This window comes from Gossypium hirsutum, chromosome A03, assembly GCF_007990345.1.
Source record: "Gossypium hirsutum isolate 1008001.06 chromosome A03, Gossypium_hirsutum_v2.1, whole genome shotgun sequence".
Classification (NCBI taxonomy): Eukaryota; Viridiplantae; Streptophyta; class Magnoliopsida; order Malvales; family Malvaceae; genus Gossypium; species Gossypium hirsutum.
Genome location: NC_053426.1, coordinates 23,636,529 through 23,655,856, shown reverse-complemented (window position 1 = coordinate 23,655,856; position 19,328 = coordinate 23,636,529). Strand labels below are relative to the sequence as shown.

The following is a 19,328-nucleotide window of genomic DNA, read 5'->3' as shown; positions in this document are numbered from 1 at the left end:
CCTAATACAAATTATCAAAGTTTCATGAGATGTTCAATCACACAGATCTATAAATTAGACTTGAAATTAATAATTGTCAGGGACACCCTGTATCGTATAATACATTTGGATGTCCATATTTTACAAATATCAAATATTTAGAATTTGTGCAGTATCCTCCGTCACTGAGATGGTTTGACCATTGTTTTTTAAATAACTTGGATCTAGACAGATTTTCTGTCTGAAAAGTTGGGTTGTAATTTTCTCATGAAGGCCACGTTTGCTTGACCACCAAGGCATCTAGCCTTGCGGGTCTCATCATATCACAAGCCTTAATTTCAGGATCTCAGACTTTTCTTCTAACTTTACGATAGAATAGGGGTTACATTACCACCAAACGGTGACCGAAGTGAAGAAGGCCACCTCCAGACGAAGAAAAGAGATGACAGCCCCTTAAACAACACAATCACTGAGGCCACAGGAAACCTGAAATAGAAAGGAATAAAATCAAGTTGCTCCAGTCCAACATCCATAGGATTCATCTTTTCCATACCAACGGAGGTAACAAGTCTATATTACATAATAATAAAATTGAGTTTCGCTTTCTTGCTATGTTCTTTTTCTTTTCTTTATGATGACAATGAAATTACAATAAAAAAAGATATCTTATTAAAATATAAATATGCTATATTTTATATAATTTAATTTTTTGTATATAAAAATTATTTGAAAATATTGTACGTTCATTAAATTAAGTGATAAAATTTTGATTAAAGATTTAAGTTGAGTCTTGTAAATTTAGATAATTATATTAAAAAGCTTCCTTTATTGATTATGTTAGTGAAAAAATAAAGTAATTTTACATTTATTCGTAACAATTTATACTATTAACATTTTAACAATTAAACTGTCTTATTTTATATTCCGTTTATATAGATTATGTATATAACACAAATTAAAATTTTTCATTGTTTTGGTTTTATGTAAAAACCTTAGAATTGTTAAATATATATTAATATGGAGAGGGATTCACTTACACAGATTTTACACCATTCTATAATTATTTTATACGATTAATATTTTAAGAGTACTGGACGCGTATTTGTCATTTATATATATATAATTTTTAAATATCTCTATCAAATCTGTTTAAAGTATTTTTTTATATTAATATATATTTTATGGTTTTTTTTTTATAATATTAGTAGTTAAAACTTTTTAATTTATATCAAACTTGACATTAATAATCTCCATTAAAAGAACATGAAATATCACGTTTGAATTGTTAAAATATTAAGGATATAAAAAGTTCTAAAATCATACAAATTTTTACAGCAGTATGAGTGGATCCTCTCCTGTTAATATATAATATTTTAGATGAATATAATAGATATATCAGATGAATTAAAAAATTTAAATGACAAATATAAATATTTTGATAAATTTAATAACTAAATTATTAAAATATTAATTATATAAAAAATTACATTAGTTTTACGTATATATAAACAAGAGAAAAAGGATGTAAATAAACAGATTGGTTCTAAGGAGGATCACCTCTTAAATATTCTTTAAAAGTGAGATCCAGAATTTGTTATCTTCCCAATTTTCTTTTTTAGACTCAGAGTTGAAGATTCATGTGATTTGTGAGTACCCTACAGTGACAGCAATTTATTCTTCTTCTTTTTATTATATTTGGGTTATGTTTGACGTATAAGCAGCTAAATAATCATCTTCTGCTCTTCATTGATTCTTACAAATGCTAAATCTGCTTTGTTTGAACTCTAGTTCTTGCAAATTGTAGAACTGAAAGAGGTAAACCATGAATCCAACAATGTTATTGCAACAATGGTGGCAACTGTTTAATTCAACTGATGTGTTCAACCCTCTCACCTTAGTTCCTCTTCTCCTCACCATTAGTTTTCTCTTTAAGCTTTTAAGAACTTGGAAGCTCAATCTCCCACCATCTCCACCCAAGCTGCCCATCATTGGCAACATCCACCAAGTTGGGAAATCGCCCCACCGATCTTTCCGAGCCTTGTCTGAGAAATATGGTCCTTTGATGCTTTTACACATGGGTCAAACCCCAACACTTGTGGTTTCATCTGCTGTAATAGGCAAGGAGATCATGGCGGCACACGATGTGTTCGTAGAAAGGCCTCAAATAAGGGCCGTCCATACTCTCTTCTGTGGCTGCACTGATATTGCATTTAGTGCTTATGGTGATTACTGGAGACAAGCTAAGAAAATCTGTGTTCTCGAACTTTTGACCCAAAAGAGGGTTCGAATGTTTCAGCTTGTGAGAGAGCAAGAGGTTTCAAGAATGGTGAAGAATGTAAGACAATGTTGTCATAATGGGTCTGGAATTGTTGTTTGTGAGATGCTTGGAACCATTGCAAACAACATCATCAGCAGATCTGTTCTTGGTCGAGTATATGAAAGAGAAGATGGGAATAAAGGGTTTGGGGAATTATCAAGGAAAGCAATGGACCTTTTAGGATCCTTTTGTTTTGAAGATTTCTTTCCAAAGTTGGGATGGATTGATGTTCTTACAGGCTTGACTTCAGAACTGGAAAGAGTTTCCAATGAATTACATGCTTTTCTTGATCAAGTGATAGAGGATCACCTGGCTATGATGAATGAAGGTGATGATGATGATGATACATCAGAGAACAAAGATTTTGTTGATATCCTTCTTCGTCTTCAGCTTGATGGCAAGCTCGATATCAGTCTAACTCAAGATAACCTCAAGGCTATAATACTGGTATGCTACTCTTTCCCTCTCTTTTCTCATATTTGATGATAGGTATGGTTTATCACCTTGCATGGAAAAAAAATTGAAAAAAATGAATATACTTGTATTAGACACGTACTCATATCTCGAATCTTTGGATAATAACATTATCATCCTAGTACAGGACATGTTTATTGGTGGAACGGATACAATAGCTGCAACAATGGAATGGACAATGGCAGAGCTTGTGAAAAATCCCAGCATTATGAAGAAAGCTCAAGAAGAAGTAAGAACAGTTGTTGGTAAGAAACAAACAATCAGTGAGATTGATGTCAATGAAATGCACTACTTGAAATGTGTTGTGAAAGAGACACTGAGACTCCATGCTCCTGTTATGGTCTCAAGACAAAATTCCACAGCTACTAAATTGGAAGGCTATGATTCCTCCCAAAACAATAGTATTGGTCAATACATGGGCAATTCAAAGGGATCCCAAGTTATGGGACAAGGCTGAAGAGTTCATCCCAGACAGGTTTTTGAACAGTCAGGTTGATTTTAGGGGCCAACATATTCAGTACACTCCATTCGGTGCTGGAAGAAGACGTTGTCCCGGAATTAAATTTGCAGTTGCAGGAGCTGAGTATGTCTTGGCCAATCTCCTTTACTGGTTTGATTGGAAGTTGCCGGATTTGAGACGCTGTGAAGATTTAGACATGAGTGATTATTATGCTATCATCATCCGCAAGAAGGTACCCCTTCATCTTGTACCAATGCTGCATTCTTTTTCATAAACCTGCGATCCATTTGTTTGGTATTCATGATCTTAGGGGTAGAGATAGTCCTTTTATTATTTACATTACTGAAGCTCATCAAGAACTTGGTACCAGTTATAGAAGAGTGGTAAACAATTAAATTATGTGTTTTTTCTCTTTAATGCTACGAGCTTTGTTTGGAACACTAAATTTTTGTAGCTCTCAATGGCGGAATGATTACATGAATTCCGATTCTCTTTACTGATAAAGCCGTAAGAAACTTATGTTAAAATCAAGTGGTCCAATTTTAAGTTAAATGAGTGTCTAAATTTATTACTTACTTTTGTCCGGATTCTTTTTATATGGCAATACCCACAATCATACTTTTGTTCTTTCTTGCTTTCTTATACTAGTTAAAGATGGCGGTTTTGCATATCATGTTAGTAAACCATTGTTAATCTTACCATACCAACCCCTATGATAAGGTTCTCTTTAGGTTTGGGTCTTCTGATTTTAGATCTGTTTTTCTTTTAAAAATAAAAGCGAAGCTATAGCCATTGCAAACCATTGTTAACTGTTTCTGACCCCAAAACTTTGGGGCCAGTGTTGAGATGATGACGAAGAATTTAAAACCCGTGGTTAAGTTGTTACTGATTGAGAGGAAAATAATTAAAAATAGAGGAAGAAACACATCCAATAAATTAATTCTCTCTCTTGACCTTTTTCCTTAGTCACACAATAGGAGTTGCATAGAGTAAAATTCGGGAAAAAGGGCCGATTGAATGGGAAATATTGCAAGAAGTTATGCGGGGACATCCTGTATTGCTGAATAGAGCGCCTACTCTGCATAGATTAGGTATACAGGCATTCCAACCTATTTTAGTGGAAGGAGTGCTATTTGTTTACATCCATTAGTTTGTAAGGGATTCAATGTAGACTTTGATGGGGACCAAATGGCAGTTCATGTACCTTTCTCTTTAGAGGTGCAAGCGGAGGCTTGTTTACTTATGTTTTCTCATATGAATCTCTTTTTTCCAGCTATTGGGGATCCCATTTCCATACTCACTCAAGATATGCTTATTGGGCTCTATGTATTAACGAGTGGGAATTGTCATGGTATTTGTGCGAATAGGTATAATCCATGGAATTGAAAAAGCTATCAAAATTAAAGAATTGACAATAATAAGTCATTAAGCCTACAAGGGAGCCCTTTTTTTTTTTAAATTCATGTGATGCGATTGGAGCTTATAGGCAGAAAAAAATCAATTTAGATAGTCCTTTGTGGCTTCGGTGGCGGCTAGAGCAATGCGTTATTGCTTCAAGAGAAGCTCCCATCGAAGTTCACTATGAATCTTTGGGTACCTATAATGAGATTTATGTACATTATCTAATATTCAGAAGTTAAAAAAAAAATCTTTGTATATACATTCGAACCACTATTGGTCATATTTCTTTTTACTGAGAAATTGAAGAAGTTATACAAGGGTTTTTTCGGGCCTACTCATATGACACCCAATCATATGATATCTAGGCTAAAAAATTCTATGATACCAATATGAATTCAGATCTCTCCGGTTCAACTAGGACCCTAGTTCCTAACCCGATTTTTTACTAAAATCAAGATCGAGAAAAAGAAGTTTTCCAATCATTGACTCAAACCTATTGGCGAAGTCGACTCAGTGGAATAAGGGGGATGGCTATAATTTTATGTGTAAAATAGGTAGAGGAATGATCAACTTTTAATCTGATATATTCATCAAGTAACCAAATGAACTAATGAGATTCAACTTCTATTTAAAGTAAATCTCCTTTAAATTAGACGATATTATTTGGATGCGTATAATTGAACTAAAATAGAACTAAAATCTGTGTATTTGATTTCAAAAATATTTAATTACTTTAAGTTTATACAATAGTTTGTTAGTCGGTAAAATGATTTAATTAACAAATTTTCATAAATGTGAATTAAATTATTCATCTATATAATTTTTAATATTTATATTATTAATGAAATGCTTATAATAGAAAAGAATATAAATAGCCTAAAAGGCGAATTCTATAAATAATAAAAGTTACGTTTTATTATATATATTTGAATATCCAAAAACAATTAACATTTATTTTATGATGATTATATAGTTAATTAGTTATCCAACTGAATTCATAAACATTTATATGTTGTTCAGCAATTATGTATTATTTTGCAGCTATTTCGCTTCACTCCAATGCTTTATCTATATTTATTGCGTTATTGGCTAAGCTTCTTTGAATTGAATCCACAAATTAAGCTTCATTTAAGTACTTGGCACTTTTTGGAATTGAATTAATAGTTAAATCAATTAAATTATTAGTATTCGATTTCATCAATTCAACTCAAATAAATTATTTAAAATAAAAAATATATAAAATACGGTTCAACATGTTTTATTAGTTCCCATATTAATTGATTTTTTTTTGGTCTTGTTTCATATCAACGTACTAATTGATTTCTGATTCAACTGGTTTGACGTATTTAATTTTGTAAAAAAAAAAAAAACACTATTAAAAGATAAATCTGATAAACAAGCTACTATTAATGATTTAAGTAATGGAAAAGAGAAGTAGTACTATAAATAGAGGTTAAACAAAGCCTTATGTTTTTGCATATAATTATTACCAACATCATTAAAAATAACAATTCCACCAACTAGAAGTGCAAAGCAATATCCTAGGGAAGTACATATTCTTACATGGCACAACAATTGCATATCAATAATATTAGAGGTGAGCGTTTGATTCAATCGAGTGAAAATTTTAAGTTAATCGAATTGGCGAGTCCTATTTATTATTTTAACTCGATTTGAAATATTCCGAATCAAGTCGAGTGAAATGAATTTCGAATTAAGTGAACTTGTTTGAGTTAAATTAAAAATTAAACATATTAAATTAAAATCTTGTTACAGTATAACTAATTTTACATTAGAGTACATAAATTTGAAATCATATATATTTGAAAAAAATAAAAAAAAAGATACTTTAGTATAAACTTGGATCATTAATTAATTTATTTAGGTCCCAAAAATATTATTTTAGAAAAAAAATTTAAAATTTTAACTTTCTTATATATTCTTTAGATTTTTTTAAAAAAAATTATAATTTTTTAAAAAATATAAAATTTAGAATTTTTATAAATATTTTGAATTTTAAAAATTATTTTAAAATTTTGAAAATTATTTTGAAAATTTTTTATTTTTTTGAGATAGCGATCAATTTGTTTATTTTCAGATACAGATCAATTTGTTTATTTCAAAATTGATAAGGATCAAAAGGGTATTTATATCAATCTGTTATTTGAATTGTAAAATTCAACTTGATTCGAACTCAAAAATTGAATTACTCATTCGAGTTGACTCGAATAACTTGATTCGATTACCTCAAAATTTGAATATATATTTTTTATTTTTCAAATGGAATCAAGTTTTGCTCACTCTTAATTAAGATGACTAACATTGTATAAGGTTAAAGATTTTAGGAATGATTGTAACGGCCTGTTTTTAGTGAAATAGGAACAGTGGTTTTTGGATCATGAATCCGATGTCATAAAATTTATTTTAATATTATTTTGTGGTCTGCAGCATGATAGGATTATTGCATAAAAATTTTGATAAGAAATTTTACCGATTGTATGCTCAATTCGTGAAAAAGGATTAAATTGCGTAAAGTGCAAAATTTGAGTTTTAATAGCTAAAGGTATTAAATAGTTATAGAACTTTAAAGTGAAAGTCCTTATATGGAAATTAGACTATTAGAGTTGGTAGTAGATGGTAATGGTTTGGCATTATTGAAATTTTGGTTAGTTTTCAAGGTTAAATAAGTAAATATATAATAAAGGTTAATAATTAAAGAAACAAAATGACACATGCATTTTATTTTTGTTTCTTCAACAGAATAGCAAATTAAAAAAGAAGCCATGTATGAAGCTTCATTCGGCCATCCCTATTTGTGATTTCATGTGAGTATTTTTGGTTTTGTTTTTAATAATTTTTATGTTTTTGAGAATATTGCAACTAGGTCTACTTAGCCCGTACCTTCGATTTTAAAACTGTTAAAGATTTTGAATATTACCATTGATGAATATTGTGGTTTTTGATGTTAGATAATGAATTTATAATGTTGATTTGTATTTAAAAGTATTTTGTTAAGTGATTTTGATGATTTTTTTAATTAGGGATTAAATTGTTAAATTAATAAAAGTACAAGAATTTAATCTGAAATTGTTGCATAAATGGACTGTTTTGGATACCATGAACATTCGGCTAAGCTCAATTCTGGGTAAAAATAGTTAATTTGCATATTTTGGGCTCATAGACTAAATTGAATAAAAGTAAAACTTTATGGGGTAATTTTATAAAAAAGTCAAAAATGACCAATTGTATGAAATGAATTATTTTATTGTCTAAATTAATATATTGAATGAATTTATTAATTTAGATCAAGATCGGGTGAAAAATCGAGGAAAATAAAAAATTACCAAAATGCCCCTAAACTTTGGTATTTCTTGTAATTTAGTCAGGTAAGTTCGTATGAACTACACTATGTATAATGTTGATTAAATTGAATGTTATTATATGAAATTTTATTGAAAATGAATTGACTTATATATGTTAGTATACAATTTAGCTTTTAACGAAACAAGGAAAATTTAATGACGCACGACGACTATCGAGTCTCGTTTGAACCTTAGAAATATTTAGGATACAAATGACATGTCATTAGGGGTTACCGTGTTTTGGGTGCTAGTCTCGTACGTTCTACCGGTGGCTGAGTTTCTGGCATGTGTTGCGGTTACTTTACAGCTTGTGTGAGCAGCACCGTGTAGCTACGTCTTGATTTACAGCTTGTGTGAGCAGACCCAGTGATGGCTCGAGAGTGAGCATCTATATGAGATATGAGATAGATGTGGTTTTGACCATGTATTGGCACTTAGTGTGCGAGATTACCCTAGTATCCGATAGTATCTCAAATGGTTCAACGGGCACGATGATGATACGAGATTATACGAGTTCGATACAAACTAACACAGGTATCCATGGGAAATACAAGATATGGTTTTTGATTTGAATGATAATTGATTATGAAATGTTTGATGGTATAAGTTATAAGTCCGATAATAATCTGTAACCCTGTTTCGGCGTCGAATACTGGTCAGGGGTGTTACAATGATGTTGGATTACTCTTTCTTAATGTAGTTCATTTTGAATTGATTGATTTTGAATTATGGATAGTTTCAAATTAACTACAATACTATTAAAGATAAGTAAAATGTTAATATTGACGAGTAAGCTTATTTAGGAAAAAGAAATATTACAAAATTATAATTTAAATTCTTCAAAGTTGTTTCATTTTCTCTGTAAAAAATAGGAGGTAGAGTTGATAGATTTCTTTTTCGATTCATCCTTGGAGTTGAAAATCTTATTCAAGAGTTGTTTTTGATTCAATCAATAGAAATCAATAAAAAAGACAAATCCTTTACAATACACTAAATTTAACTCAATTATTGATAGAGTGAATAGATTTGCCATATCTTGAAATCTCTCTCTAATATTTATGCTCTATTCAAATGTTGACTCACTAATAATTTAATATTCATACTCTATCTTAAATAGTTATAGTAAATATAAGTCTATAATTCTATTAATATTATTCTAATTTAAAATAAATATTGGTTTAATTTTTTAATCCATAGTATGCATTAAATATAGGTCAACTGATCTTAAACAATACCGTAAGGATTAAATAAACTAAAATAACAGATAAGGGGGTGTAATAGCAAAAATATAAATAATTTTAAGGACTAAATTTGCAATTACATATTTTCTTTCATATTCCGACAGCAAGCCAACTTCCGTCTTAAAATTTTCCACCTATAACCATAATTGATAATTTATTTCGAAAAAAGGGGAAAAAAAACCTTCACCAATCAAACTCCATCTCTTCATCAACAACCATTTTCGTCATAATCTGCAACAAAAACAAAAACACACGTCTATTGGCATTGGAGTTTTCTTTTCTCCTCGTATTTCAAACAAGCAAAAAAAAGTATGTCTGTTCTTACTCCTTACATTCCCTTTTAATTAGAAAAAAATAATTTTCTATTGGTTCTGTTTCGGATGCTTTTAATGTAATTGTTTAGTTTTTGTGTATGTCTTGTAATGAAAATTGAACATATTCGTGTTGGGCAGCTATTCGATTATCTTTTGATTCATCCTTGCCAAATGAATCAATGATTTGGTAACTCTGATAGGAGTAAGGAGAGAATCCCTCATGGGGTCCGCAAAGGGATTAACAAATGGGCGAGGCGGGCATCCTCTGTTTTCCTTTGGAGTTATGACTGATGTCCAGTATGCTGATATCCCTAATGGCCACTCGTTCCTCGGAGTTCCACGGTTTTATCGACATAGTATGCTCGTCTTGCAAAGGGCAGTCAAGAGCTGGAACAACAACAAGAATATTAACTTCGCCATTCATTTCGGAGACATTGTTGATGGGAAATGTCCCAAGGATCAATCTCTAAATGCTGTCAAAAAAGTGGTTGGTGAGTTTGAAAATTTTAAGGGTCCTGTTTATCATATGATTGGGAATCATTGTCTTTACAATCTCCCAAGGGATAAGTTACTTCCTTTATTGAAGATCCCGAATCTTGATGGCGGTCGTGCCTACTACGAGTTTTCACCGGCACCGGGATACAGATTTGTTGTATTGGATGGTTATGATATCAGTGCAATCGGATGGCCTCATGACCATCCAAAAACATTGGAGGCATTGAAGTTCTTGAGAGAAAGAAACCCAAACTCCGATAAAAACAGCCCAAACGGACTCGAGGGACTTGATAGAAGGTTCCTTATGTTTAATGGAGCTGTTGGGGAAGAGCAAATGGAATGGCTAGATAGTGTACTTCGAGAAGCAACAAATATGAAACAGAAAGTGGTTGTATGTTGTCATTTGCCTCTAGATCCGGGTGCTTCGAGCCAAGAGCCACTTCTATGGAATTACGATGAAGTAATGGATGTTATTCATCGATATGATTGTGTGAAGATTTGTCTAGCAGGACACGATCATGAAGGAGGACATTCGCTTGATTCTCACGGGATTCATCATCGAGTGCTCGAAGCTGCCTTGGAATGCCCGCCGGGTACTGATGCATTTGGACATATAGAGGTTTATGACAACATGTTATCACTCGTTGGAACAGATCGAATGAAAAGCACCAACATTCATTTCAATCCTTATTAAACGAGTTACAACCGAGGTAATGGATGTGATTCATCGATACGATTGTTTGAAAGTTTGTCTTGCAGGACAGGATATTTATGACGGAGGGCATTCAATCGATCCTCACAGAATTCATCATCGAGTGCTTGAAGCTGCCTTGGAATACTCTCCAGGTACCAACATGTTTTGTGGAATAGATGGAATGAAAAACACCACCATTAGTTTCAGTCCTTATTAGACATGTTTTGTGGAATGTATGAGTTCAAGGTTTCAATATGACAGTAAGCTTTGAAAGCTTATAATAATAATAATACACACCGTCTTAAACAAGAAACATATAAATTACACATTTGAAAGTTTGATTTGCTTTGCATGTTTCATCAACTACTGTTGAGCCTTTCTTCCTGTTCTTTTCTCCTCAAAGAAGAAGCCCATCAAGGAAACGATGGAGAAAACGCTGAAGCAAACGGATGCGATATCGAGCGAGACATGGCGTCCGCTGATGGCCTGGATTTCGAAGAGGTTGGTAGTCTTTTTGGCATCAGTATTTTGACCGTAAGCCACTTCGTGATCATTGGCGTCCAGTGCGTAGGCTCGGACGAAGTATGTGGCAGTCGGCAGTCGGCACGTCTCGCTCAATGGTCCATTCCAAAGTTTGGTTGCCGGTGGTGTAGGGCATTTTAACGATCTTGAATTGGCAAGTTTTGTCTTTGGAAAGATGCTCCTCGGTTTTCCTCCAGGCGCGGTCAACCTGGCTAATGGGTGCGTAGCATAACTGAACCTTGATTGTCTTATAGGCCGAGTCGGTCCCTGCTGGGAGACTGGTTCAGCCCCCATCTCACTGTTATTTTGTCTTCCCCAGCTCTAAGAACTGCACAATTTAATCATTTTAACCAAATGACTCGAGATATAAAAAATAAATAAATGATTAAAGTTTTAAATTTTAATTAAACCAATTATGGTAAAAATCAACAAAAGTCGTTGGCGTGGGCGCATACAATATTGAAGAAGCAGAAAAATGGTAATGGCAGATAAAATGTCAATTTACCTCTAAATTTCCACGTTTAATACCGTTCATACATGTATTCTTCTTCTCATATTATCTTTCATTTTTGGACGTATCTATAATAAAAATCTACCATTATTTTACCTGAATTTATCTTAGGGCCAGTTTAGTATTACTCCTAAGAAACATTTTTAACACAAAAATATTTTTAAACAAGCTGATTTTTGAGAGAAAAAGTGTTTCTCTCAAGCTAAAAATTTGGCCTAAAAGCTTAAAGTTAAAAATTCTAATTTCTCTTCAAATGTTTTTTTTCTTCCAAAAATATTTTTGAGAGGCATCCATAAAACTAAGCTTAGTGTCAGATATAAATATATATTTAATATGGGTATAGTTTGAAAATTACATAAACAAAAAAGTTTCATTTCTAAAACTTAAAACCTTTAGGTTAAAGCATATCAATGATGTAGTTGAAAAAATTAGGTAAAAAGTTGAAATGATAAAATGGATACTTTAAAAATTTTTGTGTTCTTAGTAAATATTTTATAAATTTTTATATTAAAATATAACAAGATAAATATTCATATTAATTACTTTATTTTTTAATAATTTTCTAATTGAATTAATATTTTATTCGTGATATCTATTGAATTGAAGGGTTTTAAGCATAAAATATATATCACATTTGATTGTAAGACATTTATTTTAGTGTTGAATTATGTAATTGGAGGAAAGGGAGGAGGTGGATAGGGTTTGAATGCGAAAACTTTTAACTAGTGCTCTAACTAAAATTGGTCATAGCATATAAAATAGTATAAAGTAAGTAAAATAGGGATAAACCTCAATTTTCCTGTTTTGTCGTTGTATCCAAATTGGTTAATTATTAATATTTAAAAATTGAAAGCTGTAAAATTAGTAGAGTTAGATGAGAAATAAGATTATTTACATATGATATTGATTAAATTAGCGAGGTGCAATGAGATTTAAGTTTTTAGCTGAAATCTATTTACAAAATATAAGCAAGTAAAATAGAAAGAGAGAAAGCAAGGGTATACAAGAATTACATCATCCACCATAAAAACACATCTAATGCATAAAAAAATAAAAAAAAATCCACCAAATCTTAAATATCTATGAAAACAAAAAATTATAACTTCAGGAAATCAAATGGATTTTCCCTAGCTTTTTAATCTAGAATAATACATATTTTAATAAAAACCCCATCATTTTTTTTCAAAAAAGAAAAAGAAATACTCCACGTAAAAAAAAAATAAAAATATAGGGATAGACAATTATAAAATGGTATGGAATTTGGAGAGGGGGAGAGGGGTTGACTTACGTCGTCGTGGATGAGAAACAGTGACAACAAGTGTTGTTTGCAACGAAGAGAAAGAGATGATGGCAACACAAATCTCTGAAAAGCAACCCAAAGCAAGTATTAAACCCAGTAAAAGACCTGTAGCCGCCATGGATTCACCTTTGTCTTCAATCAAACAATCAAATGCCTCGGCAGATTTTGGAGACTCTAATTGATGGACGATGAAGAAAGTTGAAGTTAGAGGGGGATTTAAATAGAAACCCGAATCCTGAAGAAAAAGTCAAAAAGGCCTATGGCTTGGATTTGGGGCCACCCAGAGAAACTATTACTGTTATTATTATTATTATTATTATTATAATTTAATAACATAAGTAATGCCCCTTTAACATGATGAGGAGCTTTGATCGACTCTTGCGGTTTATTCTTTAGTCATTGACATTACTAGTTGGGATGTGGAAAATGGTGACGGAGAAAACGTAAGTAGTAAAGTAATGGGATTTTCGTAAAAGAAAAATGGTTTGTCCCCTGATGTCTTGGAAAGTAGAAAACAAACAAGAAAATGATTAGCCTTTCCTTTTTACATATAAATAAAAATAGGATTGTAAAAGAATGATCATTTCAATCCATCAAGTTGGTTTAATTAAAATAAATAGAATTTACATTCTCTCTACAAACCTCTTTCCTTTAATTTTTAATCATTAACCAATGGAATGAAAAAGAAGAGCTACCATGGGGGAATTCTTGTTTGCAATTTGCATCTCTAGGGGCAAAGAGGAAGAAAACACGTATCCATCCCCATAAGATTTTTAATATTTTTTTATTTTTTAAAATGGAACATCAATAAATAGACTTCTGCTTTTCAAAATAACATTCAATATAAAAAAAACTTGTCAAGCTTACATTTTTTTGTGAAGCAATTAAGAAACAAAGAAACCCAAAAAGGAAAAAATTAAATTAAGAAGCCCAAATAGTAAAGTGGTGTGATGTGAACAGGGTTAGCTAGAAAATTATTGGAAAAAATATTTGAGGACTTTTATAATTGTTGAAAAGTAAAATTTGTGGATGTGGAACTATATTTCAATCAATATTAAAATTGGATTCAATTTAACAATAACATTTCAATGGAATGTCATTCAATTTTGAAGCCAATCCATTTACAAGATTGCGTAATGATAAAAACTTGAATTTAATTAAACAATAGAACAAAGGTTTGAAATTTAATTGTGAAATAGATGAGCTATGTTAAAATCATGTAAAAGGGCTATGTGGAGGGGAAATCCATATATATATATATTTAATTAAATCATCTTAAAATGAATAAAGAATTAATATTTTTAACTTTTTTAACCTAACATATACATGGATTATGATGTGATTGCTTATAACTAATAAATACTAAAGATAATTCGTTAAACATGTATGTGATGATATTATCATCCTAAGCTTCAAAAATATTATCTGAGTAATTTATTAAAGATGTATTAAAGCCGTAACGTTAATCTCATAACATTCATAACTATGATAGCAGAAAATTAAAAGCTTCAACTTTGTCAATTATAACTAATGTCCATAAAATCAATTCCAAAAAAGTTGATCCATAGTCATGAATTAAACCAAAACATGACTCAAAAGTCAATGCGTGATTAAAATGCTTGGTGTAAAAAATCAATGCATTATGTGCTTATTTTATAAAAGTTGAATTCATAAACAGTGAAAACATATCCAAAAAAAAGTCAAAATCTAATGCTTGATGATAAATCTCAAAAGATTGAATATATATTAATATGAATTGGAATATCAAATTTATAAAATCTTATGGCCAAATCATTCTAAAATAATAGATAATCAGTTTATTCTCAACCATTTAACATGACGGAACTCGAATGTTACTTGTTAAAATCATAAAAACGAATATGTTAAATATGACTCCTATTTTCAGTCAAATTTGAAAAATAATCTTTCAGTTAAACTTTGTTTACTTGTTTCAATCAAACACTGATTAGTTTAGATTATTTTATTATTATTTGATCTATGAATTTAGCCTATAAATAGGCTCTTTTACAACCTTAGAAAATATACCCATTAGAGATTAGAACTCATAACACATTTAGAGAATTTTGTGTTTACGTTTTGTGGGTTTTTTTTCGAGTTTTTGGGGTTTAGTTTTTATCTCCATATTTTGTACTCTTCGTTCTTTTGTCATTATAGTAAAATTATCTTTACCTGTGATTTTTTATCCTCTTTGGAGGGGTTTTTCCACGTTAAATTTGTGCGTTCAATTTCTCAATTTATTCCGCAATTTTCTTGTTCGTTGCTTAACTGGGTCGAAATCCTAACAAGTGGTATCAGAGCTAGTTCAATTTTCATAGATCATCCCATTCAGAGATGGCAGCAACAAGATTTGAAATTGAGAAGTTCGATGGTGAGACAAATTTCAATCTGTGGCAAGTTCGGATGATGACAATTCTAGTTCAATCCGGTTTGAAAAAGGTTGTTACTGGAAAAAAAGCTTGAGAATCTAAATAAAACAGAATGAGAAGAGCTTGATGAAAAGGCTTTATCTGCAATCCAGTTGTGCCTCGCGAATACGATATTGCAGGAGGTATTGATGGAGAAGACCTCATCCGCCTTGTGGAAAAGGTTAGAAACTCTTTATGCGACTAAGTCTCTGGCTAATCGTTTAGTGTTGAAACAACGTCTATTTATGTTTCACATGAACGAAGGTGAGCCTCTTAGAGATCACATCAGTCAATTTATTACTCTTTTAAATGATTTAAAGAATGTTGAGGTTCATATTGACGATGAAGATCGGGCTATGCTATTATTGTGCTCTTTACCCCCTTCATACAAGTCTTTCAGGGAGACCCTGATTTATGGCAGAGACAAACCTCGTTCGAAGATGTGAAGGGTCATTTGTTAAGTAGAGACAAACTCGACAATGAGCTTCATTTGGATAGCAAGACAGATAGGCAGATAGGCAAGCTTCCGTTTTGGTAGCATCAAAGAAACGAGATAAAAGGTTTTGCTATTGTAAAAAGTTAGGTCACGTCAAAGCAGATTGTTATAAACTGCGAAATAAAAAAGCTGTTAAGAGTAACGAGGAAGATGTAGCTGGTGCTAATTTGGCCGATGAAAATGGTGATGATTTCTTGTTAGTGTCAACAAGAGATAACATCAAGCTCACGTCCGAGTGGATCTTAGATTCAGGATGTTCTTTCCACATGTGTCCCAATAGAGAATGGTTCTACATATACAGTTCGATTGAAGGTGGAGTTGTACGCATGGGAAACGATTCATCTAGTAAGGTAATTGGTATTGGTACTGTTAAAATTAAGATGCACGATGGGACGATTAAGACACTCTCAGATGTTAGGTATGTACCTGATTTACGAAAGAGTCTCATCTTCTTGAGTATTTTAGACTTGAAAGGATGCAGAATTAACATCAAGTTGAGCGGCATTAAAGTATCTCATGGAGCTCTCGTTTTGTTAAAAGGTAAAAGAATCGGTAGTCTTTATATTCTGGAAGGTTCTACAATGACCGGTGAAATCGGACGCCCCTCGTCCGTTACGGAGTTGAAGTCAACTCGTTTGGAGCGGAGGCAACTTGGTCATAGGAGGGAAAAAGATATGACCGTTTCGTTGAAGAGAGGTTCTCTTTTGGATGCAGGTTTTGAAAAGTTAGGGCACTGTGTTCGTGAAAATCAAACCCGGGTTAGTTTTGATTTGGTAGTGTACAAGTCGAAGGCTAGAAGTCTTCCAGTTTCTAAGCACAAATTCGACTCAGTTAATTCCCTGCATAGTTCAAGATAGGCTCGTGGCGGGCTTTGGCAAAAATGGCGTTGTGGAAATATGAGTCAAGGTGGAGATTTGTTAAATATGACTCCTATTTTCAGTCAAATTTGAAAAATAATCTTTCAGTTAAACTTTGTTTACTTGTTTCAATCAAGCACTGATTAGTTTAGATTATTTTATTATTATTTGATCTATGAATTTAGCCTATAAATAGGCTCTTTTACAACCTTAGAAAATATACACATTAGAGATTAGAACTCATAACACAGTTAGAGAATTTTGTGTTTACGTTTTGTGGGTTCTTTGTTTTCGAGTTTTTGGGGTTTAGTTTTTATCTCCATCTTTTGTACTCTTCGTTCTTTTGTCATTATAGTAAAATTATCTTTACCCGTAGTTTTTTATCCTCTTTGGAGGGGTTTTTCCACATTAAATTTGTGCGTTCAATTTCTCAATTTATTCTGCAATTTTCTTGTTCGTTGCTTAACCGGGTCAAAATCCTAACAGAATATAAACTTAATCTACCTAGATCTGTCAGGACAATTCATCAAGAAAAAAAATTAGACGCGGAAGCATACTTGAAACCATTGATATGTTGAAATCTTAAGTCATGTGTCAATCTCCCAAATTAAAACACAAGTATTTTAAAGAAGGTGAGTATCTCTTTTATGAAAATAGGATGCCAAAAAAGTTTCGAATGTGTAATTTGAGGACCATAACCATAATTTAAGACTTTTGCACGTTAACATTAATCTCTAATTAGCACATACTTTATTTAATAACTGAAATCCAATAATCCTTAATCATATTAAGCTACTTTTAATTCGTGCTAACTTTTTTAATGATAATTAATGATAACATGTAATTATTCTTATTATGTTTGTGATGTCTATATTATCTAGCAAAGCCTCTTTTCTTACTAGCTAGTGTTGGAGATCGACCTGTATAAACAACGAATAAGAAAATAGAGAAGATCAAACACACAAATATTTTACGTGAAAATCTCCTCCGAAGAAGATAAAAACCACGAGTAAAGGAGGCTTCAGCTTTTCATTAAATGAGTAAACAAACGAGAGTATAATATGGAGAAAATAAACCTAAATGTACTAAACGTACATTACCCAAACCTTAAAAACAAAGCCCTAACTCGAGAACAAAATTCTCTCCATAGTTACCATGAAACTCTCACCAAAACTCATATGCAACTACATCTTGTCGCTATTAAGAAAAGCCCTTGCTGAGTGGTGTGTCTAAATCAGGGTTACAAAAGCCCTTTAAATATGCTTAATATTAAGGGCTAAAATGACTAAAATAACTCTGAAGTAATCAGAGTCCAACTGGGAGAAGAAGTCTTGTTGAGCTGTACAAAATGTGGTGATGATCGTTTTATGATTCAGTAAACTAGACTACGATCATGACAAAGGCAAACGCACCTATCGAATGGTAGTATAGTTATGGTGAGTCCAGAATATCGAATGCACAAGGACTAAAAGTACTAGTATTAACTATCTTTCTATTATTTAGCCTAAAATAAAAGGGATTTGTTTTAATCTAAAATTAACTAAACTAATTAACTAATGAACGAGACAGAGAGTGAAAGAAATAATCGAATAAACCAATGATAAGACAAGACCCAAGGAAAAATCCACCTAGACTTCACTTATTATTCTGACTCTGAATCAAACAATTTATTCACTTGTCTTGATCTGTAGAAATACTTAAATTATGTTAGTATCTCTTTCGAGACTAAGAACAACTGACTCTAGGTTGATTAATTGAAATCTCTTTCTAATTAAAACCCCTATTGTCGTATTAACTCGATCTATGGATTCCCCTATTAGATTTGACTCTAATCCGATAGATTTATGTCGTCCTATTTCTAGGATTGCATGTAACTCCACTTAATTATGCTAGATCTACTCTTAAACAGGGACTTTAGCTTCACTGTATAAGCACATCAAATTTAGATTAATATCCTGAAAATATTAAGGCAAGGATTAAGAGCACATAATTAAGAACAAAAATGAGTATTTATCGTGTAATTTAGATAATTAAATAATAAGATCCATCGTAGGTTTCATCCTCCCTAGGTATGTAACGCCCCAATTTTCGGGAATTCTGTGAATGTTGGCATAAGTTTAATTATGTTGGTGGGCCTCTAGAAAGCCAAGCTTAAGATAGAACCCGACAATTTTAGTTAATTTTTGTTCCATAAGAAAAAGGGGGTGAAATTATGAAATAGAACCTATGTGAAAATGTTTGAAAATGCTATAGGCTAAATTGAAGTGGCCAAATAAATAGGAGTGCAAAATAGGAGGATTTGCATGACAAACCTCCCATTTTACATGAAGTGGCCAGCCATCATGTTGTTGTAGACAATATGAGCACTTGATATCCATAATTCATGGTACAAATTGATAATGGGTTAGGTAAATGTTCCATGATAATGGATTAGGTAAATATTCCATGATAATGGGTTAGGTAAATGTTCCATGATAAT

At 31.8% G+C, this 19,328-nt stretch overlaps 2 protein-coding genes and 1 pseudogene across 7 annotated transcripts; 2 read left to right on the top strand and 1 right to left on the bottom strand.

Moving 5' to 3' along the window:
• The first annotated feature begins 202 nt into the window (after positions 1 to 202).
• LOC107887288 (cytochrome P450 71A1) lies at positions 203 to 3,860 on the top strand. 2 transcript variants are annotated; one of them, XM_041099472.1, is made up of 3 exons: positions 203 to 540; positions 1,768 to 2,743; positions 2,898 to 3,860. In XM_041099472.1, the coding sequence occupies exons 2-3, from the start codon at positions 1,802 to 1,804 to the stop codon at positions 3,225 to 3,227; spliced, it is 1,272 nt and encodes a 423-aa protein (XP_040955406.1). In that variant the 5' UTR covers positions 203 to 540; positions 1,768 to 1,801; the 3' UTR covers positions 3,228 to 3,860. The 2 variants fall into 2 exon arrangements, with proteins under 2 accessions (XP_040955406.1, XP_040955411.1); XM_041099477.1 differs by lacking the exon at positions 203 to 540 and adding an exon at positions 1,504 to 1,625.
• A 3,577-nt stretch (positions 3,861 to 7,437) lies between these two features.
• Positions 7,438 to 11,871, top strand: LOC107887289 (manganese-dependent ADP-ribose/CDP-alcohol diphosphatase). Of its 5 annotated transcripts, none has more exons than XR_005917362.1 (3): positions 7,438 to 7,456; positions 9,687 to 10,889; positions 11,144 to 11,871. XR_005917362.1 is itself a non-coding variant. In XM_016811480.2 (2 exons), the coding sequence occupies exon 2, from the start codon at positions 9,769 to 9,771 to the stop codon at positions 10,735 to 10,737; it is 969 nt and encodes a 322-aa protein (XP_016666969.1). In that variant the 5' UTR covers positions 9,385 to 9,543; positions 9,687 to 9,768; the 3' UTR covers positions 10,738 to 11,871. The 5 variants fall into 5 exon arrangements, 1 of the variants encoding a protein (XP_016666969.1); XR_001681103.2 differs by lacking the exon at positions 7,438 to 7,456 and adding an exon at positions 9,385 to 9,543; XR_001681104.2 differs by lacking the exon at positions 7,438 to 7,456 and adding an exon at positions 9,385 to 9,543 and having other exon boundaries at positions 11,141 to 11,871.
• On the bottom strand, positions 11,002 to 13,329 carry LOC107887290 (high-affinity nitrate transporter 3.1-like; annotated as a pseudogene).
• Between the last annotated feature and the right edge of the window lie 5,999 nt (positions 13,330 to 19,328).